This window comes from Pseudomyrmex gracilis, unplaced genomic scaffold (assembly GCF_002006095.1).
Source record: "Pseudomyrmex gracilis isolate BER0280 unplaced genomic scaffold, ASM200609v1 scaffold_340, whole genome shotgun sequence".
NCBI lineage: Eukaryota > Metazoa > Arthropoda > Insecta > Hymenoptera > Formicidae > Pseudomyrmex > Pseudomyrmex gracilis.
This window is the reverse complement of record NW_018020924.1, coordinates 39,520-63,096: the sequence shown is the minus strand read 5'-3', so window position 1 is coordinate 63,096 and position 23,577 is coordinate 39,520. Positions and strand designations below refer to the sequence as shown.

The 23,577-nt window shown below is 34.3% G+C and overlaps 2 protein-coding genes across 12 annotated transcripts in view; one reads left to right on the top strand and one right to left on the bottom strand.

Moving 5' to 3' along the window:
- Positions 1-14,401, top strand: part of LOC109860178 (glutamate-gated chloride channel) — a 50,295-nt gene extending 35,894 nt beyond the window's left edge. For 7 of the 10 annotated variants that reach the window (XM_020439087.1, XM_020439082.1, XM_020439083.1 and 4 more), the window contains 7 exons: positions 9,116-9,185; positions 9,800-9,953; positions 10,508-10,590; positions 10,965-11,099; positions 11,184-11,336; positions 11,919-12,196; positions 12,588-12,906. In XM_020439087.1, the coding sequence (XP_020294676.1) occupies positions 9,116-9,185; positions 9,800-9,953; positions 10,508-10,590; positions 10,965-11,099; positions 11,184-11,336; positions 11,919-12,196; positions 12,588-12,821 (1,107 nt within the window). In that variant the 3' untranslated portion in view covers positions 12,822-12,906. Of the gene's footprint in view, positions 1-2,808; positions 2,877-9,115; positions 9,186-9,799; positions 9,954-10,507; positions 10,591-10,964; positions 11,100-11,183; positions 11,337-11,918; positions 12,197-12,587; positions 12,907-13,024 lie in introns of those variants that run through there. The other 3 variants (XM_020439085.1, XM_020439092.1, XM_020439086.1) reach the window with 3 other exon arrangements.
- Positions 14,402-20,926: 6,525 nt separating this feature from the next.
- Positions 20,927-23,577, bottom strand: part of LOC109860177 (probable ATP-dependent RNA helicase DDX17) — a 9,070-nt gene continuing 6,419 nt past the window's right edge. For both annotated transcript variants that reach the window (XM_020439081.1, XM_020439080.1), the window contains 3 exons: positions 22,825-23,064; positions 22,483-22,683; positions 20,927-22,406 (listed from right to left, as the gene is read on the bottom strand). In XM_020439081.1, the coding sequence (XP_020294670.1) occupies positions 22,369-22,406; positions 22,483-22,683; positions 22,825-23,064 (479 nt within the window). In that variant the 3' untranslated portion in view covers positions 20,927-22,368. The remainder of the gene's footprint in view (positions 22,407-22,482; positions 22,684-22,824; positions 23,065-23,577) is intronic.

Below are 23,577 nucleotides of genomic sequence, written 5' to 3'. Positions count from 1 at the left end.
CGAAATCTAAATTTAATTGTGATTTAGTCTGAGTTGTGCTGTACGACTTTCCTAAAATAAACGTTAATAAACATCAAATTGACGGCTTAAGACTTTTTAAGAAATTTGCTAGAAAACCAGGCGCTATTTCAACAATTGAAATTGCGCGAACGTCGTCGACGGAGTAGAAAGAATTGTATTTCACTAGTTGTCAAAACTTTAACAGACATTCCGGTAAATCAATACATTCTTTCTTTTCACGAGAATATGTTTTTCACGCGCGTAAAGCACGATTACTAAGCATTTTCCACTTATGCTCGCTTTTTTGTGTTTATTTTATATTTTTTCTTTAACATTTTAATTATCGAGTTTCTCTGTTTCTTTTTATTAACGAATATTATTTTAATAATGTGGACTACATACGAACAATGTGGTTTTTTCTAAAAAGTACAAAAAATAAAATTGCTATTTATTTTTTTTTTAATTGCTTTATTTTTTCGTAAAAAAAATACAAAACAAAATTATAAATATGTTAAACAAAAGTTCAATTTTAAAATGAGGCATAATGTATAAGATAAAAGATAATAAAAGATAATACAGGTACAAAAGTATACAACTCTTGAGATCTTTATAATACAAATGCGATAGAACTTGGTTTTTTTAATTTTTTATATTTGTCGCGTGTTATTGATCATTTCTCTTTCTCTCTTTTTCCTCTCTCTCTCTCTCTCTCTCTCTCTCTCTCTTTCATCATATTCAATAAAATATTACAGCAAAGTATTAATAGTATTATTATTAATAGTATTAGTAGCAAAGAAGGTATTTCGTTGATCGCGAATGTAGTTTTAGAATTTTTAATTTTTCACGAGATCGAGAACAAATCGTAACTTAAAAATTCAAATGTTGAACAATCGCCCGCTCTTTAGTGAAATCGAGCTTCTATCCATCATAGGATCTGAACATCGTTTGTACGTATAAATTTTTGATTATCATCGAGTCTCTGTTACTATAGGATGAAAACACTGAACATGGCAATGGGATTCTAGGATTTTCTTCTAGGTGTTTCTACTAGCCCCATGCCGCGCACTCGTACCGAAGTGGTAACGACATCAGTGAGAGCACAGCTTGTGCGCCCTAGAGCAGCGTCCACGAAAACAAGCAAAAAAGTCGCGATGATTTGATTCCTTCTGTTAAAAGCCGATTCGGATATTTGGTCGAGTCCGATACGGAGAGCGGGGACGAACGGTCGGATCAAGAGAGCGTATAATAAGTTAGTTTTATTCACTTAAAAACTCCGCAGTAAAACACGTTTTTTTTAATGTCGAGTGTCTACTACGTTCAAGTGTTCGAGCATAGAATTTCTGATTTATTATCTTGACAGTATGTGTTATGGATATATTTTATTTATAATAAAATCTGTATTCACACATTTGCATCTATTTTTTAAGTTGCACTGACTTTTGCGTAATATCTTGTTTAGTTTTGTTTAGCGTTTTTAACAAACATACTTTAACATACACATACCACATACACAACTTGTGATAAGTAGTTTAAAATAGTTAAACTACTATATTTATTCTTCTTTTGAGGATTCAGCCAACCGGTGGCGCCTGTTATTGCTCGTCGTTCCGGGACTACGTACACGACGACGTGTACGTAGCTCAAGTATTCTGTACGTTCGTATACTAACGCGCGCGTATACTTCCAAAACACAGTAACTTTTTATTTCTTACTTATATTCTTACAAGATTATTTATACTTGGCAAAGCGCACAGATCAATAGTTGTCGCTTTTAGTGCCTACTATTATTTCATCTTTGCGATACAAAATACTCCCGTACGCAGAAATTATACTGAGATCATCCGCAAATTTAAATTAATCTTTGTGTTAGTTTGTAAGACAAGTTCTTTCTTTTCGATTGTAGAAGATTCATAGTTCTCATAACCCGCTAGTTTATTTGCAAAATTGATTCATCGAGCTAACATATCTATGAAAAAGAGAAAGAAAAACACACACACGTTTGTTAAATCCCTGCAGTATAGTTCGCCCCATTGCATCACCCCCATTGCATCACATTAAAATGTAGCATAGCGTGTTTATTTAAATTTTATGTCAATCTTACAATCTTTTGTATTTATCTGCATATATATATACCTAAAGCTCATCTTCAAGTTCTCTTTTATACATACATTGAACCGTGTAATGAAATGTCTTTTATGCGCGTTCTGTGCCGCGTGGCAATGTAAGACCTGTTAAAAAAATATTTCGTAACAATTTAAAACTTTTGTTAATTATATCTTCTGTGATGTTTTATCTCTTGCAACATAAAGTTCAATGACTAAATTGTAAAATTATTCACGCACTGTCAGATGTCGATTCAGTTACAACTATAATTTTCCCATAACTACTGCGAATTTATATATCGCACAGCTCGTTATGATGAGGCACAAAAGTACGTGATAACGTTTTGTTGTTTATCTAGTCATTCGGATATCGCACGATCGACAGAAGTAGCATTTGTGATCCATCTATTGCGTCTTCGATTCATTATTGCGTGTGATACGTACGTTCGACAAATCAAAGTCAGAGAATAAGAGACCATTTCAGAGTCATCTTATCACCTAATCGCTCTCTTTCCTTTTCGACCCCATCCTTTCATTCATTTCGGTGATCTCCCACACCGCAAACTTATTCCGGTGAAATTAAAAAATGAAAGCAAAAGCGAATTAACAAAAGTAAGAAAAACAAAAGTAAAGCAAGCAATTCTCGGTTCACGGCGACCGATTTAATTAATCGATTTCTTTTGTTCTGTTCCGGTCGACGTGTTAGATGGCCCTACAAATGTGAAGGTCAACATCTTTCTCCGCTCTATCAGCAAAATAGATGATTATAATATGGTGAGTGTAATATACAAGTAATCATCAACAAGGCCTATATATATATATATATATACATATATATATACAGTCTGTATATCCTCACATTGTGTATAACTATATTAACGTCACGTGTATATGATGCCGTAAGATTTGCACTTCTCTGTACTTGTATCTGTATTACGTGTACATGTATACATATATATGCATACATTAATCTCGTTCCGCGCGTGTCGTGACGTCTGCACACATACATATATATGCATACTCGTGTCGCGCTAACAATGGATGTGTGGTAATCAAGACGCGCTTCGTTGATTTTTTTCGGAGCGTGCGCCAAAATTTGTCGCGCGCTTCCGTCATAGTTCACCAATTCAGTTTTTCACCAATTCAGAAGTCGTTTTNTCTTTGATAGAAAAATGAGAAGAAACAAACTTATCTATTTTNTTTTTATATAATACAATAAAAATGTATATTATATTTTATTTTAACTCAATGTTAATTTATCCAAATATTCAATATCACTGACAAAACTAACAAACTTTTGTTGAAGAGAAATCGACTTTGGGTTGATGAAAAAGTGTGTGTAGCTATAGGAGACGGCGCGGCGNCACACCTGCTGTACGATCAGTGCTCTATTTGTTATATATTGATTGTACGGACATTTGATGAACTGTACGTTGCGTCTTGTCTTTGTTGGAACCTTTGCTAGTACAGACTAACGTGCTCAAAGAGAGGTCGACGCGACGGAATACGATTGAGGAAAATCTCGTGCGTTGCATACAGGCACGCAATTCAATTCAAAATACGTTTCGAGATATGTTGCAGGGCCTCAGGTTTGCTCGCCGAACGAATGAAAAATACTAAGCTCATGCACAAACACACGCACGCACGCGCGTACAGACACACGCACACACACACACGTGCGCGCGTGTCTCTGCCTCGTCGATCGCAGATGCGATTGCTTGTAATACACGTTTCGAGTTCATCTACGTCAAAAAATCTGTTCGTGAACTTGTTAACTCGCAGTTTTGGAATGCCAAATATCCTCGAAATTCTATTTATGCTAGTATAAAGAATATGAAAATATTGTACCACTTTTTTCAAATAATATGAACATAAATTGCATATACAAAAAAAAGATTATGCACTATTTAGATGATAGTTTTATGTTGAACGTAAATATGTCATTTCTTCTCAAAGGAAGACATTGACATTGAACGAATAAAGAAAAATATGACGAATGACAAACTTTTCATAGCTTTCCGTTTTAGAAAATTATGTACAAAAGTTCTGCGCAGAATAACAAAAATCATTTTATTTTCACTTCTCTCAGTGAGTTTACTTGATATCTGATCAAGCAAGAAGAATTTCTATTGCAAACGAGTTCTTCTAAGGAATCATAATACACAATCATCAACTTTCCCTGTTTTCTCAACTTAGTCAAGTCGCATTCTGTTTGTATGAATCAGAGATTCGTTACGTTTGCAGCAGCAAAAAAATGCATTCATACGTGTATATCTTTTTCTCGTTTTCACTTTCAGTCATCATGTGATCATTATGATTTAAATCGATATTCGCGCGCGTACAAGATGAATGTATTTTAATTGTTTACGGCAACAAAGAGAGAAGTCGGTTCAATTTTAGGCCCTGCAAATATTCATCTTCTTTGTCTTCTTCCTTTGACTTTTTTTCTTCTACTTCTGTGTCTCTTTCTCTGTCTTTCTTTCTGTCTTTCCTCTTTATCTCTTTCATTCTCTCTATCACGCTCTCATAAATAAGAGTACGTTCGGCATTGCTTATATTCTACCAAATGTTTGTTGTCTGAACGATCGAAACATGTACATACTATCGCCTAGAAAAAAAACCCTAAAAAACGGGAGGGAAATTTGCGTCTGTTTGAATTTTTAGCCGGCAGTATCGATATGATGACGGTACGGATGATACAGTAACATTGGCGAAATAATCTGAATAAACGCGTTAAAGCGAAAATTTATAACCCGTTCTCCGTAAAGAGCACTTGTACAACGCATTGCGTATATTTAGGCAATACTAAATTCAATACGTGAGGCTGCTCATCGGAAAAAAGTAATAAACAAATTATCGAACGAACTGATTGGCAATATTAGTTCAAAATCTTATTGATGAGATCACTATAACTAAGAATAACATGTAGTTACAATGGTGAGTAAAATTGAATGGAAATTGAAAATGCATTTCTCCACGAAATTGTTGATAATCGGCATTTTTTTAAGAACACTTAATTGTTTTCTAATATAAGAAAATTAAGGGATATTAGAGTTAAATCAAACATGAAGTGTGTAAAATGAAAAAAATAAAAATTAAGAAAAAACAATCTCTTTACGTTTCAGATATACTTTTCTTTGTCATCTCTATTCACTCGATGATAAGTAATGTATTGTTGTTTGATTTTTCACTTTCTTTTTTTAAATATCTTTTTTTAAATACTTTTCTTTATTTATGTCCACCGGTATTTTACTGCTCTTTATGATCCTTTTTTATTTAGATTTTAATAAATACATTTTTGATTATACATATTATAATCTATGAAGATTAACACAAAAAATTATCTGTTACACGGAACAATAAATAATTAATATCTCCGATTTTTTTCTTTGAACATGTGTGCGTTAAAGTGACAAAAGTCGCAGAAATATTATAGTCTATAGAGGATTCCGCGTAATATATTATTTTTATGACACATCCCGTTAATCCCATTGCCATCAGAACAATTGTCGGAAACAACAGCGACGATGTATACTTCTTCCTTGCTAAACAACCCATTTGCTAAGAGTAGAGAGACTCAGCTCGATCAATTAGTTTTTTGTTGCTTTGTAATCAATTTGTGTTGTTTTTTATGTTCGAATAATCTATATATTCTCCAAGACACATTTAAATATTTTGCGCGTGATCTTCCGATGGGCAATAACTATTGCCATTTTCGTGACGATCAATGTAGGAAGACAAACGATGAACACCTATTCTTGTCGAATGGACAGCTAAACAGCAAAAAACCGCCTTTGCTTGCAACATGAATATTTCGCTTGCGGGAGAGTCCGATGGGTTATCGTTTGCCAAAGATACGAGCTAATGAAAAATTACGAGCTAGCTGTTATGCGCGTAACAACTTCCGGTGTACCAAAAACCAGAAATTCGTCTTGTCATAATATCGGAGTTTTACTGAGTGGTACGAGAATCGTACGATGTACACTCGAGAATATTGTACTGAATATTTTGCTTTTTTTTAATATATATGGAACGTTACATAAGTGTTTGAACGTTTTGCACTTGTTATTAGATAGACAAAGTAAAACTAATATATTTTCACTTTACTAAATCGTATGTGTCAGGATTTGTACAAATTCAACATATGTTGTTATTATGATATTACAATTTCACACTTATCATTGCAAATACATTCAATAATATCTAACATATTTGATTTTCTATAAAGACAAAAAAACAACGAACAACTATAAACTATATAAAAATAAAAACTGAGTGCACTTTAAATAAATACAAAAATTTTCTGTCACATAGTTTCTTTCATACATATAATATCTTTTTATTCTATCTCGTATTCGATTATTGATTTTCTGAAAAGAAAACAAGTTCCTGAAAATAAAACAGTCTAGAATCGATCTGGTTTAGGACAATCACAGTAATCAGAGCGTACTCTAATCAAGCTGAGTGTCAAAAAGAAAGTAAAAACTATGTATTTCTCATTAACGACATTTTATTCTACCAATTACAAATAATTCTACCGTATTTTATTCAACAAACACAAGTTGAATTTTCCGTTCGCATATTCCCTACAATAGACGAATATATTNATAACGTCGTTTATGCGCAATATTTTTTTCATACAAACAATAGTTGTAATTTAGCTAGAAAAATGTAAAAAAAAAGAAAAAACGCAAAATGATATATGCATCGTGAGAGAGTACACAATATTTATACTAAAAAAGCTCATTGTGTTACACAAGAAGAATAAGTACTCTGAAGTACAAATGGGCATTGCAAACGTGTTTTTCTCTAAGTAATAGATTAGTCAGAAAAAGTAAAAAGAAAAAGATAAGTGTGCGTATGAGAACGAAACAAAAGTTCGAAAAGAGGTCGATCGGTGAATCCTCGTTTGGCGGCATGTTCCTCAATTTTTCAGAAACTTTCCGTCGATATTAGATGTGTGTGAATACAAATGGGTACCGGCCGAATCGTTAAAAGTTAATGATCAAACACACGCTATTGAACAAATTAGAAAGAAAACAAAATCGAACCGAAAAAAGAGCGAAACACATGAGTGTGAAAATTCTCGTACACCTTATAAAGCGAAAAATATCACAAAGAAGCTAAAAAAACTGACGAAACAAAGCTCGACGTTTTTATATTTAAAAAATAAAAAAGCAAAACTTTAGCTACATCAAACGCGGAAGATAGGCCTACGAAATTGACGGTCAGTAGTCGAAAGAAAACAAAAGAAACAAAAACAGAAGAAAGGGAAATTAAAAAAGATAATATGCAAGGAAGGAAGCATTTCCTTTTGCTCTCTCTAAAATAGGAAACAGGGCACAGGACTCTTCGCCGTCGCAGGAACGGTCGCAGACGAGCTGAGGAGATATGAGACACCGTGAGCCAAACTGCATGCGTTCTCTTTATCGCTAACAGAGATTGTGTAGATGAGCGAGATATTACCGGCATTTGATACAGTTACATCCGGTAGGTTCTTGATGTTTGCTTTTGCATGGCTTTTAACTTCCCTTTGGCTGTTGTGCAATATATAAAAATGTTTGATGACAAATCAGTCTTTGATGCCTGCCAGTATGTCGATGCTTATTGTGAGATGCATGGAATGCTTTTTGATAGAAAAGTGTCCTCGGAAAGAAAAGCAAATATTTTAATATTACAGAGACAGGAAACTTCTTCCCGGGACGCTCTTCGCCGTCGCTGCAATGACATATTTTCTGTTTTCTATATTTTGACACACATAATACAATCAGTTGATAAGTAGTCGTTACATATTGACGCGTATACGTCGCTTGCCCAAATGCAAGATGATAAAATGACAGTTTTTTACATTTAGTTAGATGCGCCAATTCGATCCGTCGACTTATCGACGTTTATGATTTTTTATTTCAAAAAGAAGATTAATATCCTGCAGATGTGGATAAATGATCGTAAATATTATAGACTTTGTTAATCCTTTAGTTGTAATAATTATTAAATAATGTAGTTGTAATAATTATATTAAATTGAAACAGTTTTTTTTTCAATAAAAGAATTTAAATACTTAAAATATACAATTAATGATTTTTATGTATATATTTTATACATATTTTCATATATATGCTTTGCTAAATGAAATAAAATATGTATAGCAAATGTAATAATATTTTATAATTAACTCAAAAGAGTTTAAAAAAATGTGCAATTGTGTTAATTGCATGAACAACATCCGATCTAAGAAAACATAGTTTTTTATATGAAATAAAGAGTCGAAATCCATATCTGTGTATCTCAACGATCATTTATATACTTATGTATACAATAAGAACGATAAAAACGTTCAAAATTTAATCGTTCTAAACGTTCAAAAACTAATTTTGTATTGCGCATTTCAAACAATAGCACTTGTCTAGCTAGAAAGAAATTCTCTTTGTACAAAACGTATAAATAACTGCTTTTTATAGAGCTGCGAGATTATTATTATTATTATTATTATATATTATTATTCTTGAACATAGATAGAAAAAGAAAAACAATTATACGGCGAATAAAGTTGTTCTTATATTTCTTTTATTGAAGTAATATTACGATACCGAAATTTGTTTGCTTGAGAAAACTGAAGTACTTGAAGTATTATATTTCAGTAAAGATGTGTGTAAAGAAGTAAATATCAGGATCTTTTCACATCTTAAATATAGAGCCTCTGTTCATATTTGCATAAAGCTGTCTTGTTTTTCATTTGTTAGAGAAATTAAACCACAAACTATTATTACAAACGCGTAATATCTCTCTCTTTGATTTGAAATTCGAGAGATGAGAATTTTTTGTTGGTTTTTTTCGCGTTTCGCACGTGGTTCTTCGTTTCGTGATNTACGTAATTTTATAATTGATAAGACTATCGGAATATTAAAAAGAATATTAAAGAGAAAAAAAACTTATTATGAGAAAAATAACTTATTACACTTTGCTATAGCTTGTCGCGCATTTTTAATCGTACTTTTTCTTCTTCTCTACAGGAATACTCCGTACAATTAACATTTCGGGAACAATGGTTGGATGAGAGATTGCGGTTTGATGATATACAAGGTACGTAAATAAACATTTTCGTAAACAAACATTTTTATGTTTATTTATTCCATCTCATTATGTTGTTACCAGTTGTCACTAATAATGTGCCACAATAATAAAATTACATGCGATAAAATCGCAGTAATATAGCAATCATGCAATAGCATTCATGTGTGTATGATGTCACGATAATATTAGCTTGCAGTGGTGCTTTTAAATACAGATTATTATCACAAACGTTGCACATTGAATAATTAACAAATCTAAAAGAGAGCAAATTTGTTCACATGTACACGTTTTATTTTTACTAAATGATAAAAAATATATCTTTAACAAATTATTTTTTGCGATAATAATCCGACATTTGCAGCGAGAATGCAAGATATTCTACAAACACAGAGGGCGCTTGTGAGGCTTTTTTCATAGCGCAATTATCACGCTATAAAGGGCGAATTGTAACATTTTATTCATGCGTCGTTACGCAAATTTGAGAACGGCTATTTTTATCTTTTTTCGCAAATTGCCGCTCGTTTCGTGCTTTCTGTTTGAATGAACGTTAACGAGCGATACGAGATTCGTTAACGCATGCAGCTTTTTCACAGCGGTCGCTATCCGCGTTTTGAACGTTGCAGGTAAACTTAAATATTTAACTCTGACGGAAGCTAATCGCGTCTGGATGCCAGATCTGTTCTTCGCAAACGAAAAGGAGGGTCACTTCCACAACATTATTATGCCGAACGTATACATACGCATATATCCGAATGGCGATGTTCTTTATAGTATACGGTGAGTATTATACACTAATAACGAATTGTGCAGAGTATTTGTGTGTGTAATCAGTGCGGGATTTTAATCTTTTATAGTCAGACATAGGTCTCCCAGACCCACTCAGAAAGTGCGCATTGGCGTTTCTAGAAAAAATTAGTGTTTTTTAAACGCTTATATTTAAGAAACTACTAGAGATTTTTTTAATTTGTTTTTTTTTTATCTCAGACTCGGTCTGACTAACTCATCGTCATTTTTAGATCTGACCACAAAGGGTTAAGATTAATTAAAAGATTTGATGAAATATTATTTTCAAAAAAAAAAGCTTTGCACTTTGGAGGGATCAATTTCGTTTGGTCGACATTAATAAAACAAAAATAAAATCGTCCCGCGCGTTCTCATCACTATATCGAATGTTACGAAATTCGCTTTTCTCTCTTTCTCTTGCCAATATACTGAAGATTATCTTTTCATGTGCGATGATCAAACAGACACGTTTGTTACATATCGCTATAATTGCTTTTATTTCCACGAGTCTTATATAAATCTTACAATTAGTTGCTTTTCTAACGCAGAATATCTCTGACGCTCTCCTGTCCCATGAATTTGAAACTGTATCCCTTGGATCGACAAATTTGCTCACTTCGTATGGCCAGCTGTAAGTAATTATCATTAATTCGATATTTAGTTGTAATTTCTATTTTTGTTAAAAATTTTTGATACGACGTGCGATTATAATCGCTCGCCACAAAACTTTGTATATTTACACTGAATTTGCAGTAAATATATATTAGAAATTATAAGTATATATATCTTGTTTTAAAGAAAACTTTTTTTTCTTCTAAAAAGCATTGTCAAAGCGGCGTTGTTTAGATGTAAAACATAGCGCCGAACGTTGAAAACTGTCCGCGCGCAACGTGTTTTGGCGCGGCGTCTTGTTCAGTGAGAGCAGCGAGAACTGCCGTATCGAAAGAGTTAAGCATTAACAAAATAAATATTTAATAATATTATCTTCATTTCTCTTCTCAACAGATGGATGGACGACAAACGATCTGGTCTTTCTTTGGAAAGAAGGCGATCCCGTTCAAGTGGTCAAAAACTTACACTTGCCGAGATTCACTCTAGAGAAATTTCTTACGGACTATTGCAATAGCAAAACAAATACCGGTAAGTAAACAGATATTTTTTGCGTCACAGCACAGTAGCGTATATCTGCAAATAACTCGTTACTATGAATAAAAAATGTAACAGGAGAGTACAGTTGCTTGAAAGTGGACCTATTATTCAAGAGGGAATTCAGTTACTATCTCATCCAAATCTACATCCCATGCTGCATGCTCGTTATCGTGTCCTGGGTATCCTTCTGGCTAGATCAGGCTGCTGTGCCTGCTCGGGTGTCACTAGGTAAAAATCAACGATTCAAATGAAACATGCTACCACATATATACCTGATAAAAATTTTCATTATTTATTTATTAATAATATTATTTTGATAATATTATTTTGATAATAATATATATTTTGATAATAATATATATTTTGATAATAATATTATTTTGATAATAATAAAATTTTATTAATAATAAAATAAGCTCCAAATCCGTAAATTAAAATTAAAATTAACCCAGAGAAACTAATTTACCGCACAACAATGCGGTAAATTACCGCACAACAATGCGGTAAATTAGTTCCTCTAGCTCCTTAGGTTTATTTTGATTTTACTTTACTTTATTATATATTTATTGACAAAAAGAACTGTGTTTGCTTCGCGTAGGTGTTGTCAAATATATTTTTACAAAGTAAGAAATGGATATATAAAAATTAAATAAAAATATTTTTGATATTTCAAAGTTTATACGATATATATGATATACAAATCGTTTTATGTGAATTACTGTGGTGTTTAAATAGCTAAATGTACGTTTCGAAAATCTTGTCAGTCAATGATACAAGAGTTGATGAGAAAGCCTGTATTTCTCTGTTTAGGCGTTACGACACTACTAACAATGGCTACACAGACATCAGGGATAAACGCCTCACTGCCACCAGTCTCCTACACGAAGGCCATCGACGTATGGACAGGAGTGTGCTTGACCTTCGTTTTTGGGGCTCTACTCGAATTTGCGTTGGTCAACTACGCATCGCGTAGCGACATGCATCGCGACAACATAAAGAAGCAATTCTCGCCGAGCGAAATGGAGCATTCGTCATCGATCGATCCAACGTCGGAGTTGCTCGAGCCGGACGGAACCAACTTTGCCATGGTTAGTACCATCCAAGATATAACGTTTCTTGAACGCTTTCAAACGCGCTTGAGATGCTTTCGAGATAGACGCTTAGCTTTTTCGGGCAATTTTTTCTTTTCGAGTTTGCTCGCTTCTTCGTTCTAAGATCTAATTCAATCTGCTCGTACGTTTTGTCAAATTAGGATTGAAAATTCCGAAAAGATTCTTGGCTTATTGTATAGAAAAGATCTGAAAGATGTTTGATTAGTCGAAAAATGCATAAATGCTCTTATTTCCATGATTTTCTTGATTCGGTTGCAAAAGAATTAAGAAGGAAAGAAAGAGATCGAAATTATTTCGATTAAAGAGCACGAGTAGCCAAGAATGCGAGCGAATATCTAATGGATCAATACCGTCCGAATTCTTTCAGAAGCCTCTGGTACGACATCCGGAGGATTCCATGTCGATGGATAAAATGCGGACGTGCGAAATACATATGCAACCACGGAAAAAAAACTGCTGCAGGTCGTGGCTGTCCAAGTTCCCGACAAGGTCCAAGCGCATCGACGTCATCTCTCGGATCTTCTTCCCAATCGTATTCGCTCTCTTCAACCTCGCGTACTGGTCCACGTACCTGTTTCGGGAGGAACAGGAGGGCGAGTAGGCCATGAAGAGGAAGCGCTCGGATCAACAAGGGAAGTGGCTCGCGGCCATCCTCAGCAACAGTTCCAAACACGATCGCCGCAACGTTCGCGTCCTCGTCACCGACAACCGTACCATCAGCAGAATCATCATCATCACCCACCAAATCATCATCATCACAATCATTCGCATCATCATCATAACCACCAGCATTACCATCATCAGCAGCGTCATCGTCATACCGGCAGCAATCCGTCAATACTGAGACACTCTTCGCTGCCGCGTACGTATCATCAACAGGATCATTATCAACAACAGTATCATCATCAGTCGCATCGCCATCAGCATTATCATCCGGATCGCTCGCCGTCGCCACCGCCGTCTTTTTCACCGCTCAACGACGAAGACTGTATCGCCGGTCGGTGTTCGCCGACAAGAGTATCATCGCATCATCACTCGCGTAGGAGTTCAGCGAGGTCATCGCCGTCGCCGTCGCGATGGCCTTCGCCGGCTTCTTCAGCATCGCCCATGGGAACACCGTCACGCACTATGTCGCGCGCCGTCACGCCTTCACCACCGATCACGGCGGCGGTCGCGGCGACGACGGCATCCTCTGCCTCGACAGCACCGACCACTGCAGCGGAAGTATCATTCTGGCGAAAGTGCTTGAATAAAGTGTTCAACTGTAAGCGTGCCCAGGGCAGCGCGAAGATCGACATCATCTCGCGTGTTTTGTTCCCCTTTGTGTTCTTTTTCTTTAACATTACATACTGGAGTTATTATCTGTCTCGGGGCGACGACGATATTGGTATGAAGAAGTGAGGCAGAAGAGGAAATCGTTAAACGGAGTTAAAAACGTGTACAAAAGCTCAGTGTGATTTTTCTAGTCGGAGTTTTTGAAGAATCCGACTTGAATCTTAACTTTGCATACAATCTCTCTGATCTTATACCAATTCATAACACTGTGTACCAATTATACCTCTTGAAATAATATTTTACTGACGACTTAAATGATTTCGGTAGCCTATTTGGATCCGAATATACGTGATACGTATTTACGTATTGATGTATTCGTATCCAAAAGAGTCAGTCAGTAATCGATTGAAAATTGATCAGAGAAACTTGGACATTCCTCTACTGCCCGCTTGATCATCAGGATTACTTTAGGAACAAGGACGTTAGCGACGCTCGATGGATATGTCACAATGGGAAATGATGAGGATGACGAAATACAACATATGTCGCACAATATACATATAAACAAAGATACACATGCGAACACACACACGCACACACGCACACCGTATCTTATGATCTGCTCGGAAGACCGCGTGCCACAGACTGAATTAAACGTAGTGGGCCCTGTATAGCCACGGCCTGTTAACAATTTCAAAAAAATCGCAAAGTTTATAAGTATATAAGTATAACTATATCTACGTTACACAAGATCCGCGCATCATCGAACGAGCTAGTGAGCTCATTCGTCGACGCGCTCACCGCGGATGCGTCTGTCGTTGTGAAATTAACGTCGGATAGTCTTTGGATTCGGTAAAAATTACCGTGACAAGGAAGCGCGCGCGAGGAGAGAGAGAGAGAGAGAGAGAGAGAAAATAAAAAAGGATAAGAGGGGAAGAAAGCCTTAAGATGAGGTAAGATAACGTACGACATGCATCGAGTTAAGAATGATCACTTTGTTTTTCCCGTGGAACAACAATCGCTCGTGTAAACACAGTTACTACGTGTTTATCACAGAGTGTTACGTTATTTCGTGGAGCAGAGACAAAACGATCTCACATGCATGCGGAGATTAATCGAAATGTTCAACGCTCGAAGATATTGGAAGGTACATACGTAACTGTAACGGTATCGAACGTTCCGATAATTTTCCGGGTGTATACGACAGCCTGCTGGTATGAGCTAGTAGGTTTATCAACTCTAGCGGCATCAAGTATAGACTTCAGAACTTCGGAAGTCCATGGTTTGGGTTATATGTATTTTTCTATTTATCCAGTATAATTTAAAAAAACAAAGAAACAAATGGTTGTTGTGAAATGGAAAATTGGAGGGCCAGAAAAACTCAACCATTGTAATTCAAAACTTACGTCAGTGGACTTCAGAAGCATTCTCCTGCTTCTTCATCATTAATAATGTACAAGATAAAAGATGCCTTGATATCGCTAGAGACTTAATCCTTATCCGGGCGATTTTTTTCCTGACTCGCAATAGAAAAACAGGTCTGCGAAATCTGACATAAATTGGTAAAAAATTTGAAATATTTAAAGTGAGTTGCAAAGGAAAATAGCGAACAAATAAAATCACGAGAAAAGCCTGGAAAAGGATTATAATACGGAGACACAAGTAACGAGCCGCGAGGTGACCGCGGATTTTCGCCAATACGTAGTATCAGCGAAGCGGTCGCGTCACGTGCAAATCTTATACTTCCTGTTTCCGCTGCATCGAGTCGGTCGTGATTACCTGATGTCCAGCAACACGGCTCCGGTGCTTTCATATATATTGCTCAGAAAAGATCGGCGACGCCGCGTATACAAATTTATATCCGCCGATCTATGTTGAGAAGTTGCGGTGTCGTCGACTTCGTGAACGGAACGAGGAGACGACAAAGACGCGGAACGTGCTCACAAAAAGAAAAGAAAGCAGTATGGACGATAATTGTATATTTTAAAACATGACACGGGGAGACGCTATATCTTCAAGCGCAAAACAACATAGCGCGAACGGCATATTTCGGCGAAGATGCACTTCCGTATCCGGTGATTGATCTCGAGTTCAAAAAATTGCCCGAGAAATGACTGGTTCTCAATGGATAATTGGCAATGCGGGGACAAAAAAAAGAGTTTTGCAATGTGTCCGATCGCGCATTCCCCGTTTTTCTCCCTATTTGTCGTGTACCTTCCTTTTACTTGGTGTAACCGATACTATGCGTAAGTCAGCTTTCAGCCTGAAGTAGCATCGTACTTGTGACGTCGCACATAACATATCATGCTATCTCAGCCGTGAAAGCCGACTAAAAAGAAAAGATGAGAATCTCGCGGATTCGATAATCCGCCCGCGGTCTCGACAAATATTTTAGTCTTTGCAAAACCTGTTGTATCTAGGGACAGACATTAAGCAAATTCATTTCCTTCTAATTTGTTATAATTTGTTATAAGATTAAGTTCCGTCTAGTTGATGCAATAATTCGATAAATATTATATTGATCCGAGAATTCGAACATCATTTTGAGATATTTGTGCGGATCTGTCCTCGGATACAATAAGTTTCTCCCTCCATTCCACGAAATGCAAACGGAACAGAACGCGTTCTCACGAAACATACAATCGTCGTAACACACACAAACACGCAAACACACGCACACACGCGCACACATAACGTCACTCACGATGACTGTTTTTTATAACAAATCGCCGCACTTTTTCAAAAAAAATCATAAACATATGTAAATTACGAAGGTAACGAATTTATAATTATGTCACAAAATTTAAATGAAATTAATCTGACTATCATTTAGCCACTTCTTTGATTAATCTTGGAGAGATAAAATTAAATTTTACTTCGAGCGCGAATATTATTTTCTATGAATGATAACGAAAAATGATATGTACCTGCACGATCTTGAGTTAACTCTTTCCAAGAGGAAGAGCCAGTTTTCCTTCTTCTTCCTCCTAATATAGCAATAGATTTGACATGTTGTGATACAGATTATCATTTCTCTAGAAATTCAACTTTTTTAACAATGACAAAATTTTGAATGTGTAATCTCTCGAGCCATGACTCGTAACTCGTCGAGTTTTTTACTTTGTGTTTTAAGCGATTTTGATGATAAAAGTTTTAACATAAAATCAAAAACAATTCATATTGGTCTATGCGTAGAATATCTGAACCACAAACATTGCTTTATATATAGATGTAATATAAGTTGACAAAAATAATAATAAGTATGTACATATGATTTTATTCTTTTATTGAATTTTTTCAAATGTATATTATATATATGTACATATGTAAATCTCTTTTGTATAGATTAATCTTTATAGATTAATCTTTTGTATAGATTAATCTTTATAGATTAATCTTTTGTATAGATCTATAAATTAGATCATAAACAAAACGGAGCAATCGCATCATCTCTTTAGTTTTGTATTCTATTGTTGATTTTTTTCGTTCTGAGAGAGAGAAAGAGAGAGAGAGAAAGAGAGAGAGAGAGAGAGAGGGAGAGGGAGAGGGAGAGGGAGAGGGAGAGAGAGTTATTCTGTCTTCTATTTATAGTTTGGATATAGTACGCGTAGACTGTTGTTCGCATGTAAACACTTGTGTTATGGGCTTTTACACGAGAGCAGGAGTGAGGAATACTTTATGTATATTTAGAGATGACACTCTACGTGTCTGCGTTAGAGATAGAAAGGGACACCAAGCCAGTATTTGCAAATCGATTACAAATAGATAGATTGGCGATAGAAATCGTGTATTTATCTTTGCGAAGCATTTTGACTGTATATACACATGTAGTAAACCGTGCAATATGAGAAGATGCGTGTTAATTAAATAATTATCGACCTCAATAACGTATACATTCGCGTCTGTATAAAAAGTTTAATGATGATTAAAATAATCGCGAAAAATTTTTACAAAGCAACAATAAATTAGGATGTTGTACACTATAATTTTTATGTTGTTCTTTAGCGCGCGATATAATAAAAACAAATTTCGGTGATGAAAGTCTCGTTTACAAGATATCTCTTTCGTTTTTCATCACGCGAGGAGTCACGAGAAAAGGCAATCGAGAGATTATATTATTTTTATTAGCTAAAAAATAAAATTGTGTACTAAGCGATCCCTTTTGACATGTGCGACATCTAATGCAAAACGTAGAAATTATGCGTGAAAATAGAGTGACGTGAGAAATGTTTTTTGTGCAAGAATTTTTTTCTTGAATTGACTATGTATAGATAAGTTACGTATTAAACCAAATCGTCTTTATTTCGCGACCGATCCTATCACTGATCCTTGCTTCTTTTAGAAAATTACTCTTTGCTCTTTCAAGACGAGGCTTCCAACTGTCTTAGTGATTTGATCAGTAAACTGACTGATATTTAATTATGTAGATTTTATCAAATCTCTACTGTACGCACACACTTCACTGACGTATTAATCACGTATCTCTTCAGAATCTTGGAAAACAAGAAAAACTCTTCAGTATACAGATCAAAAGTATAAGCAAAAAGAGAATTACATAATGATCGGAAGTTAGAAACGATCGTGTAAAATTTCATCCTTGTATTTGTCACTCGCTTACTCGGGGTCACTTCAGCCCAGGAGAGAGATCCGCACACCGAAGAAAAATCACATGTCTGACACACTACACACAAGAAACACACGAGTATATGATCCTCGCACGACACACGAATCCTGTTGTATCGCAAATATAATTGTAAGTGCGCCATAGAGCTCTCTCCTACGTCCACAAAAAGACACCTAAGAGGTTTAATGTTATAATTGTTATATGCATACCTTGTAATATATGTGAACGAAGCATGCAGAGTCCTGTAAACGAAATAAATCCCTCCTTTACTCCCAACTCATGCGAGGAACTTGTTTACTTACGGAAAAAACGTAAAGGAAAAATCCGAGCGCGCGCGCGCGCGCGCACACACACACACACACACACACACACACACACACACACACACACACACACACACACACACACACACACACACACACACACACACACGCACTGTGCGTGTGTCTACAAAGAAATAAATCTCGTGTTACCTGCGCACATTTACATCGTGAAGACACAGTCCGATAAAAAACTGCACTTCATCGTTAAAACATTATGATAGAACATCAATGGTATTTTTTTTTTTTTTTACAATCACAAGACGAACGGGCGAGCAAATCTGCGCGGTCTAGGCCAATACATTTTTGAGAACTGTTCAAAGCTTTTTTAATTGAGAGGCACAGTATACTGTTATACCGAATTATAATAAATACTGTAATATCTCTAAAATACCATGTAACAAAACATTCCAAAAACTTGCGTGCCTTTTTTTTAAACGAGTTGAAGTTCGTTGCCTCGAACTTTGGTCCAGGCTGCGCGATTGAATTTCTCGTAATCGTGATCGAGTTGTTCGACGTCAATTACCGTTTCGATTAAATCCCTTAAAAATGCCGCTTGTTCTGGATAAATGTCGAGAAGCAGATATTAAACGTTCCATGATAATTATAAAGATTGTCTTTCTCTGGCGAAAGTGATGGAATACTCGACTCAAGCGAGCATGCGTCGAGAACTAAAAAAAATATTGCATGTTTGTGATTTACGAGTGCACGATATAATTTACACATATACACACGTATGCACACAAAAAAAAGAAAAAGATATGTGTGTGTAATAATATAATAAATTTGTATTGTGAATAATCCGATTATAATTCAATGAAACAAAAAACGAAAGATAATTTCTCGCGTGAACTTATTAGATCGTCAATTACACCTAATATTGGATGAAAAGTAAACATTCTTCTCGAAATGTACTACGCAGCCAATGAAATGTCGGACACTCACAGAACAAATTAAACAAAATCGACGCACAGAAAACATCAGGATTGAAAAGACAAACAGAATCGGTATTCTAAAATTATGATAAGATCTTTAAGTACTATTACTGTAATTAAGGTAAAAATTAAATTAAACAGAAGACGATCGAAAAAATTTACTTTACACTGTGACTCATTTAGATTATTATTTTCCTATAGAATCAAATTTTATCAATCTTTTTTTAAACAACTAATAAAATAATATAGGTGTGCGATACGACGACATTGCTATAATAAAAAAACTTACCAAATCTTTGGTTTATGTACAATTTTTTATTATTTTATTAAATTTCATCAAAAGTTATGTATATGGTTACCGAATACATTGCAGGTAAGTGATTATTTAATATAAATAAACGATTTGAGAAGTAGATTGAATAGAAATGTTTATAAGTGAGCTAATATGCGCGTATACAAAATGATAAAGATATTAGGAGTGTATTTGTTAGATTACATCAATAAAAAAATACTGCACATTAAATATTATTATTTTTAATATTTATTTTAATAATCCAAATGTATATATAGACGCAATATATATGGAATATACAATTACAAATAAACACGCCCACTAAACGTCTAAAATTTACAATTTATAAATATATTACTAGCTAAACACTTTCACATTGGAAGTTCAATTTGCTGAATTTGTTTAATGACTGGACTCATTCGTATCAACTTACAACTGCAATACAGTGTATATTTAAGGAGTATTATAAAAACATATAAACGGTTTTTTATTATCCTGCGTTATCTAATTTAAAAACTAATGTGTAGTGATTACACTTAAGGCTTCTAGATATGCGTTGCAGCAATTTCACAAAATGATATCAGAAGTGAGAAAATATACTCTTAAAATTCTTCTGATGTCACTTTCCAAGATAACCGCAGTGAGTATCCAAGCGCTTTCAAAGGAAGTAATAACATGAAGAGAAAAGATGCAAACAGAAGTAAGAGATGTGGTAGTTGTACATCTAAATCTAGAGAGAGACACGCAATCACGCGAAGTATTTTACAGCAACGCGAATCGCGGCTCTATATTCTATCGCCTTATTCTGATAATGTATAAGTAGCTATTAAAATACGTTTTATACTAATCTGAATATGCTTTAATGATGTATTTTCTTCGTATAAGCCAGCGTAAGAATTTGTTTAGATGTAGTCAGTATACTAAAACTGACAGAGATTCGTGCAAAATGTAAATGTTACGCATATATCTTCTTTCTTAGCTTAATATGAAACTCAATGAACCGTACACTTCTTTCTTTGTGCACATCAATATCATAGATAATAACTATAAAGTGCTCCTTTCTTCTAGACAGCACGTGTCAAATGATAAAAAAAACAATCGAAAAAGAGAATCAACAAACTCTTTCTTTTTCTTATTTGTAAATTTGGAAAGAATAAAAGAGTATAAAATAAGAGAATAGAAATTAATTATTGAAATGATTAATTTCATGCAAACATTTTTTTTTAATTATACAAGACACTTCAAACTTTATCGATTTTAATTATTTAGTAACTGAAAAGACTGGATTATTTTTTTTGTAATTTTTTTTTAACCTGCATCGCGTTGAAAAAAGAACGAATAGTTTATACTGCTTGACTTGCGCAAATTGTATAAAACAGCTCTTGCATTACAAAAGATATAATCTTTGTTTCTTGGTATGTCGTAGAAAAAAGCATATTTCATTTCTTCCTTCCTTTTTCTTCTCCTTTTCTCTCTCTTTTTACTCCAAGCAATCTTTGACTTTTGTTTGTAAAAACTATGATTCATTCAGAACGATTTATATGAGCAAGCTTAAGTTTTTGTTATTCTTCTGTATATATTTTTATAGACTAATTACGGTAAATTACATATATATACTTTTTTAGACACCCTGTATATACATACAAAGTAAGTTTGATCAAAAAGCATGTTTTTCTCGAAAACGGCTAGAAATAAGAATAGACATTTATTATACTAATTGTAGGACATTAAGGAAAACGTACTATAATAACCTTAATTATTTTTTCACATTACCAATAAAAACTATTTTAATTAGAATGAGGTACTTTTACTCTATCGATAGTACTCAATAATAATTAATAACTTTTATATTATTGTCTAAAAACTCAACTGTTGTCGAAATATAAACAAAATTAGTCAAACTAAAAAATATTAAACAATCTTTTTACTATTACAATTAAAGCTCAAAATGTTCATTATTATTCTAGATTTGTACTCTTTGTGGGTGCTTGCTTGGATAGAAAAAAAAGAGCTAGCTTATTTTCAATGTCCTATCACTTGAGAAAACATGATAGAAAGAATAAACAATATTTTTTGCAAAATAACCGTTCAAGAGTTAAAAGAAATCCAAGCAAGCTTTTCACTAAGACTACAGTTACGTCTGGAATAACAGTAAACATTTTAAGTACTTATTATAATAGTAAAAAGATTTGTTCTATATTTTGATTTTTTAATTTTGTTTATATCTCGATAAAGGTTGAGTGTTTTGAAAAATATTTTAATATAAAAGTTATTAAGCTCATTGAATATTATCAAAATAACTCAAAAGTATCCCATTTCATGGAAAAAAAATTTTTGTTTTTGATTGATAATGTAAAAAAAATATTTAAAATCACTATATTCTCCTTAATCCTATAATTTTGATAATAAAATGTATTCCCCTATCTCTAACCGTTTTTGAGAAAAACTAAACTTTTTATCAAACTTACCCTATATATACACCTACGAGAGCACTTGTATGCAAAGATGTGTTTACACTAACAGTATACTTGTACGTATTATTTGTTGCGACAAAGATACAAATAATACATTCCAACAAAGTTAACATAAATAATACGTTTCGTTGAAATAGAATTTCAACAATCGTTTCTTCCGTATTTTGGACGTGAAACAATATATTACCTGCATTAATGCACATATTCTTTACTTTCGGAGCTGGAAGATCATCTTTCGCTACTCCAATAACTCTTGCCAATAATTTCTGAAAAGAAACAAGATTTTGTTAACAACATTTGTTCTACGACATTAATATTATTTCACATTGATTAACGATTTACCATTACGATTACTGATGGGACTACGACTTCGCGAATAACTACGACTGTAAGTTCGTCGACTGCCACGACCATTTCGTTCTCTGCTATGAGTTCGACTTCTACTTCGCGTGTAACTGCGTTCTTTTCCGTTGCGACCGCCGCCGCCGCCGCCGCCGCCGCCGCCGCCGCCGCCACCACGTGAACGCCATCGATTTCTGCCACCTATTATCCATCAATTTATCATAATTTATATAATAGTAAACACATTTATTTATTGCTCTAGTTATAAAAACATTATCAAATAAACATATATACATTTTTAAATTATCTATGCAATTATCTATTTTTTGATAATTTTTTTACCTCGATGTCTTGCATATCCTCCGGTTTTGTCGGCAAGTTCCAGCAATTTCGGGTTGATTACCTGGTTTGCTTCCTTTAGTACTTGTATCAGATCATTAGCTTTGTTGGCATTATTAGGCGTAAAGAACGTATAAGCTGTGCCGGTTTTTTGTCGGCGACCGGTACGACCGATACGATGAACGTAATCCTCGGAACAGGAAGGATAGTCAAAATTGATGACAAACTTGACGTCTTCAACGTCTGAAAGTAAGAATTAGCATTAATAAACTGACTTTTTGTGGGATGTCAAGGACTTGGATTAATACAGATAATGTCGCGAAGATTGTGAAACACCGTGAGTATATCACAGTAAAATATTTTACCAGACAATTTTACAATAAAATATCCGACGTAACATGATTTTTAAAGAATTTATATAAAAATTCGAGTTATAGTGTTTTATAACAAAAACTAAAAAATCTTAATATAAAAAAATTCTAGAAAAACTAGTGAGTATTTGTGTATACACATATACATATATATGTACAGGATGTCCGAAAAATCGCCCGCAATACTTCGGAAAGTGATTGGGAATCCAAAAAAAAAAAAAAAAAAAAAAAAAAAAAAAAAAAAAAAATTGTTTTCGAGGTATCGCTATTTGTATGGTAAAATTGCTGTATTATGTTAAAAAAATCGTAATTTGTTTTTTATAATCATAATTTATCTTATTGTTTTAAGATTAATAAACCTCATTTTGAACTATTTTGATAGAAG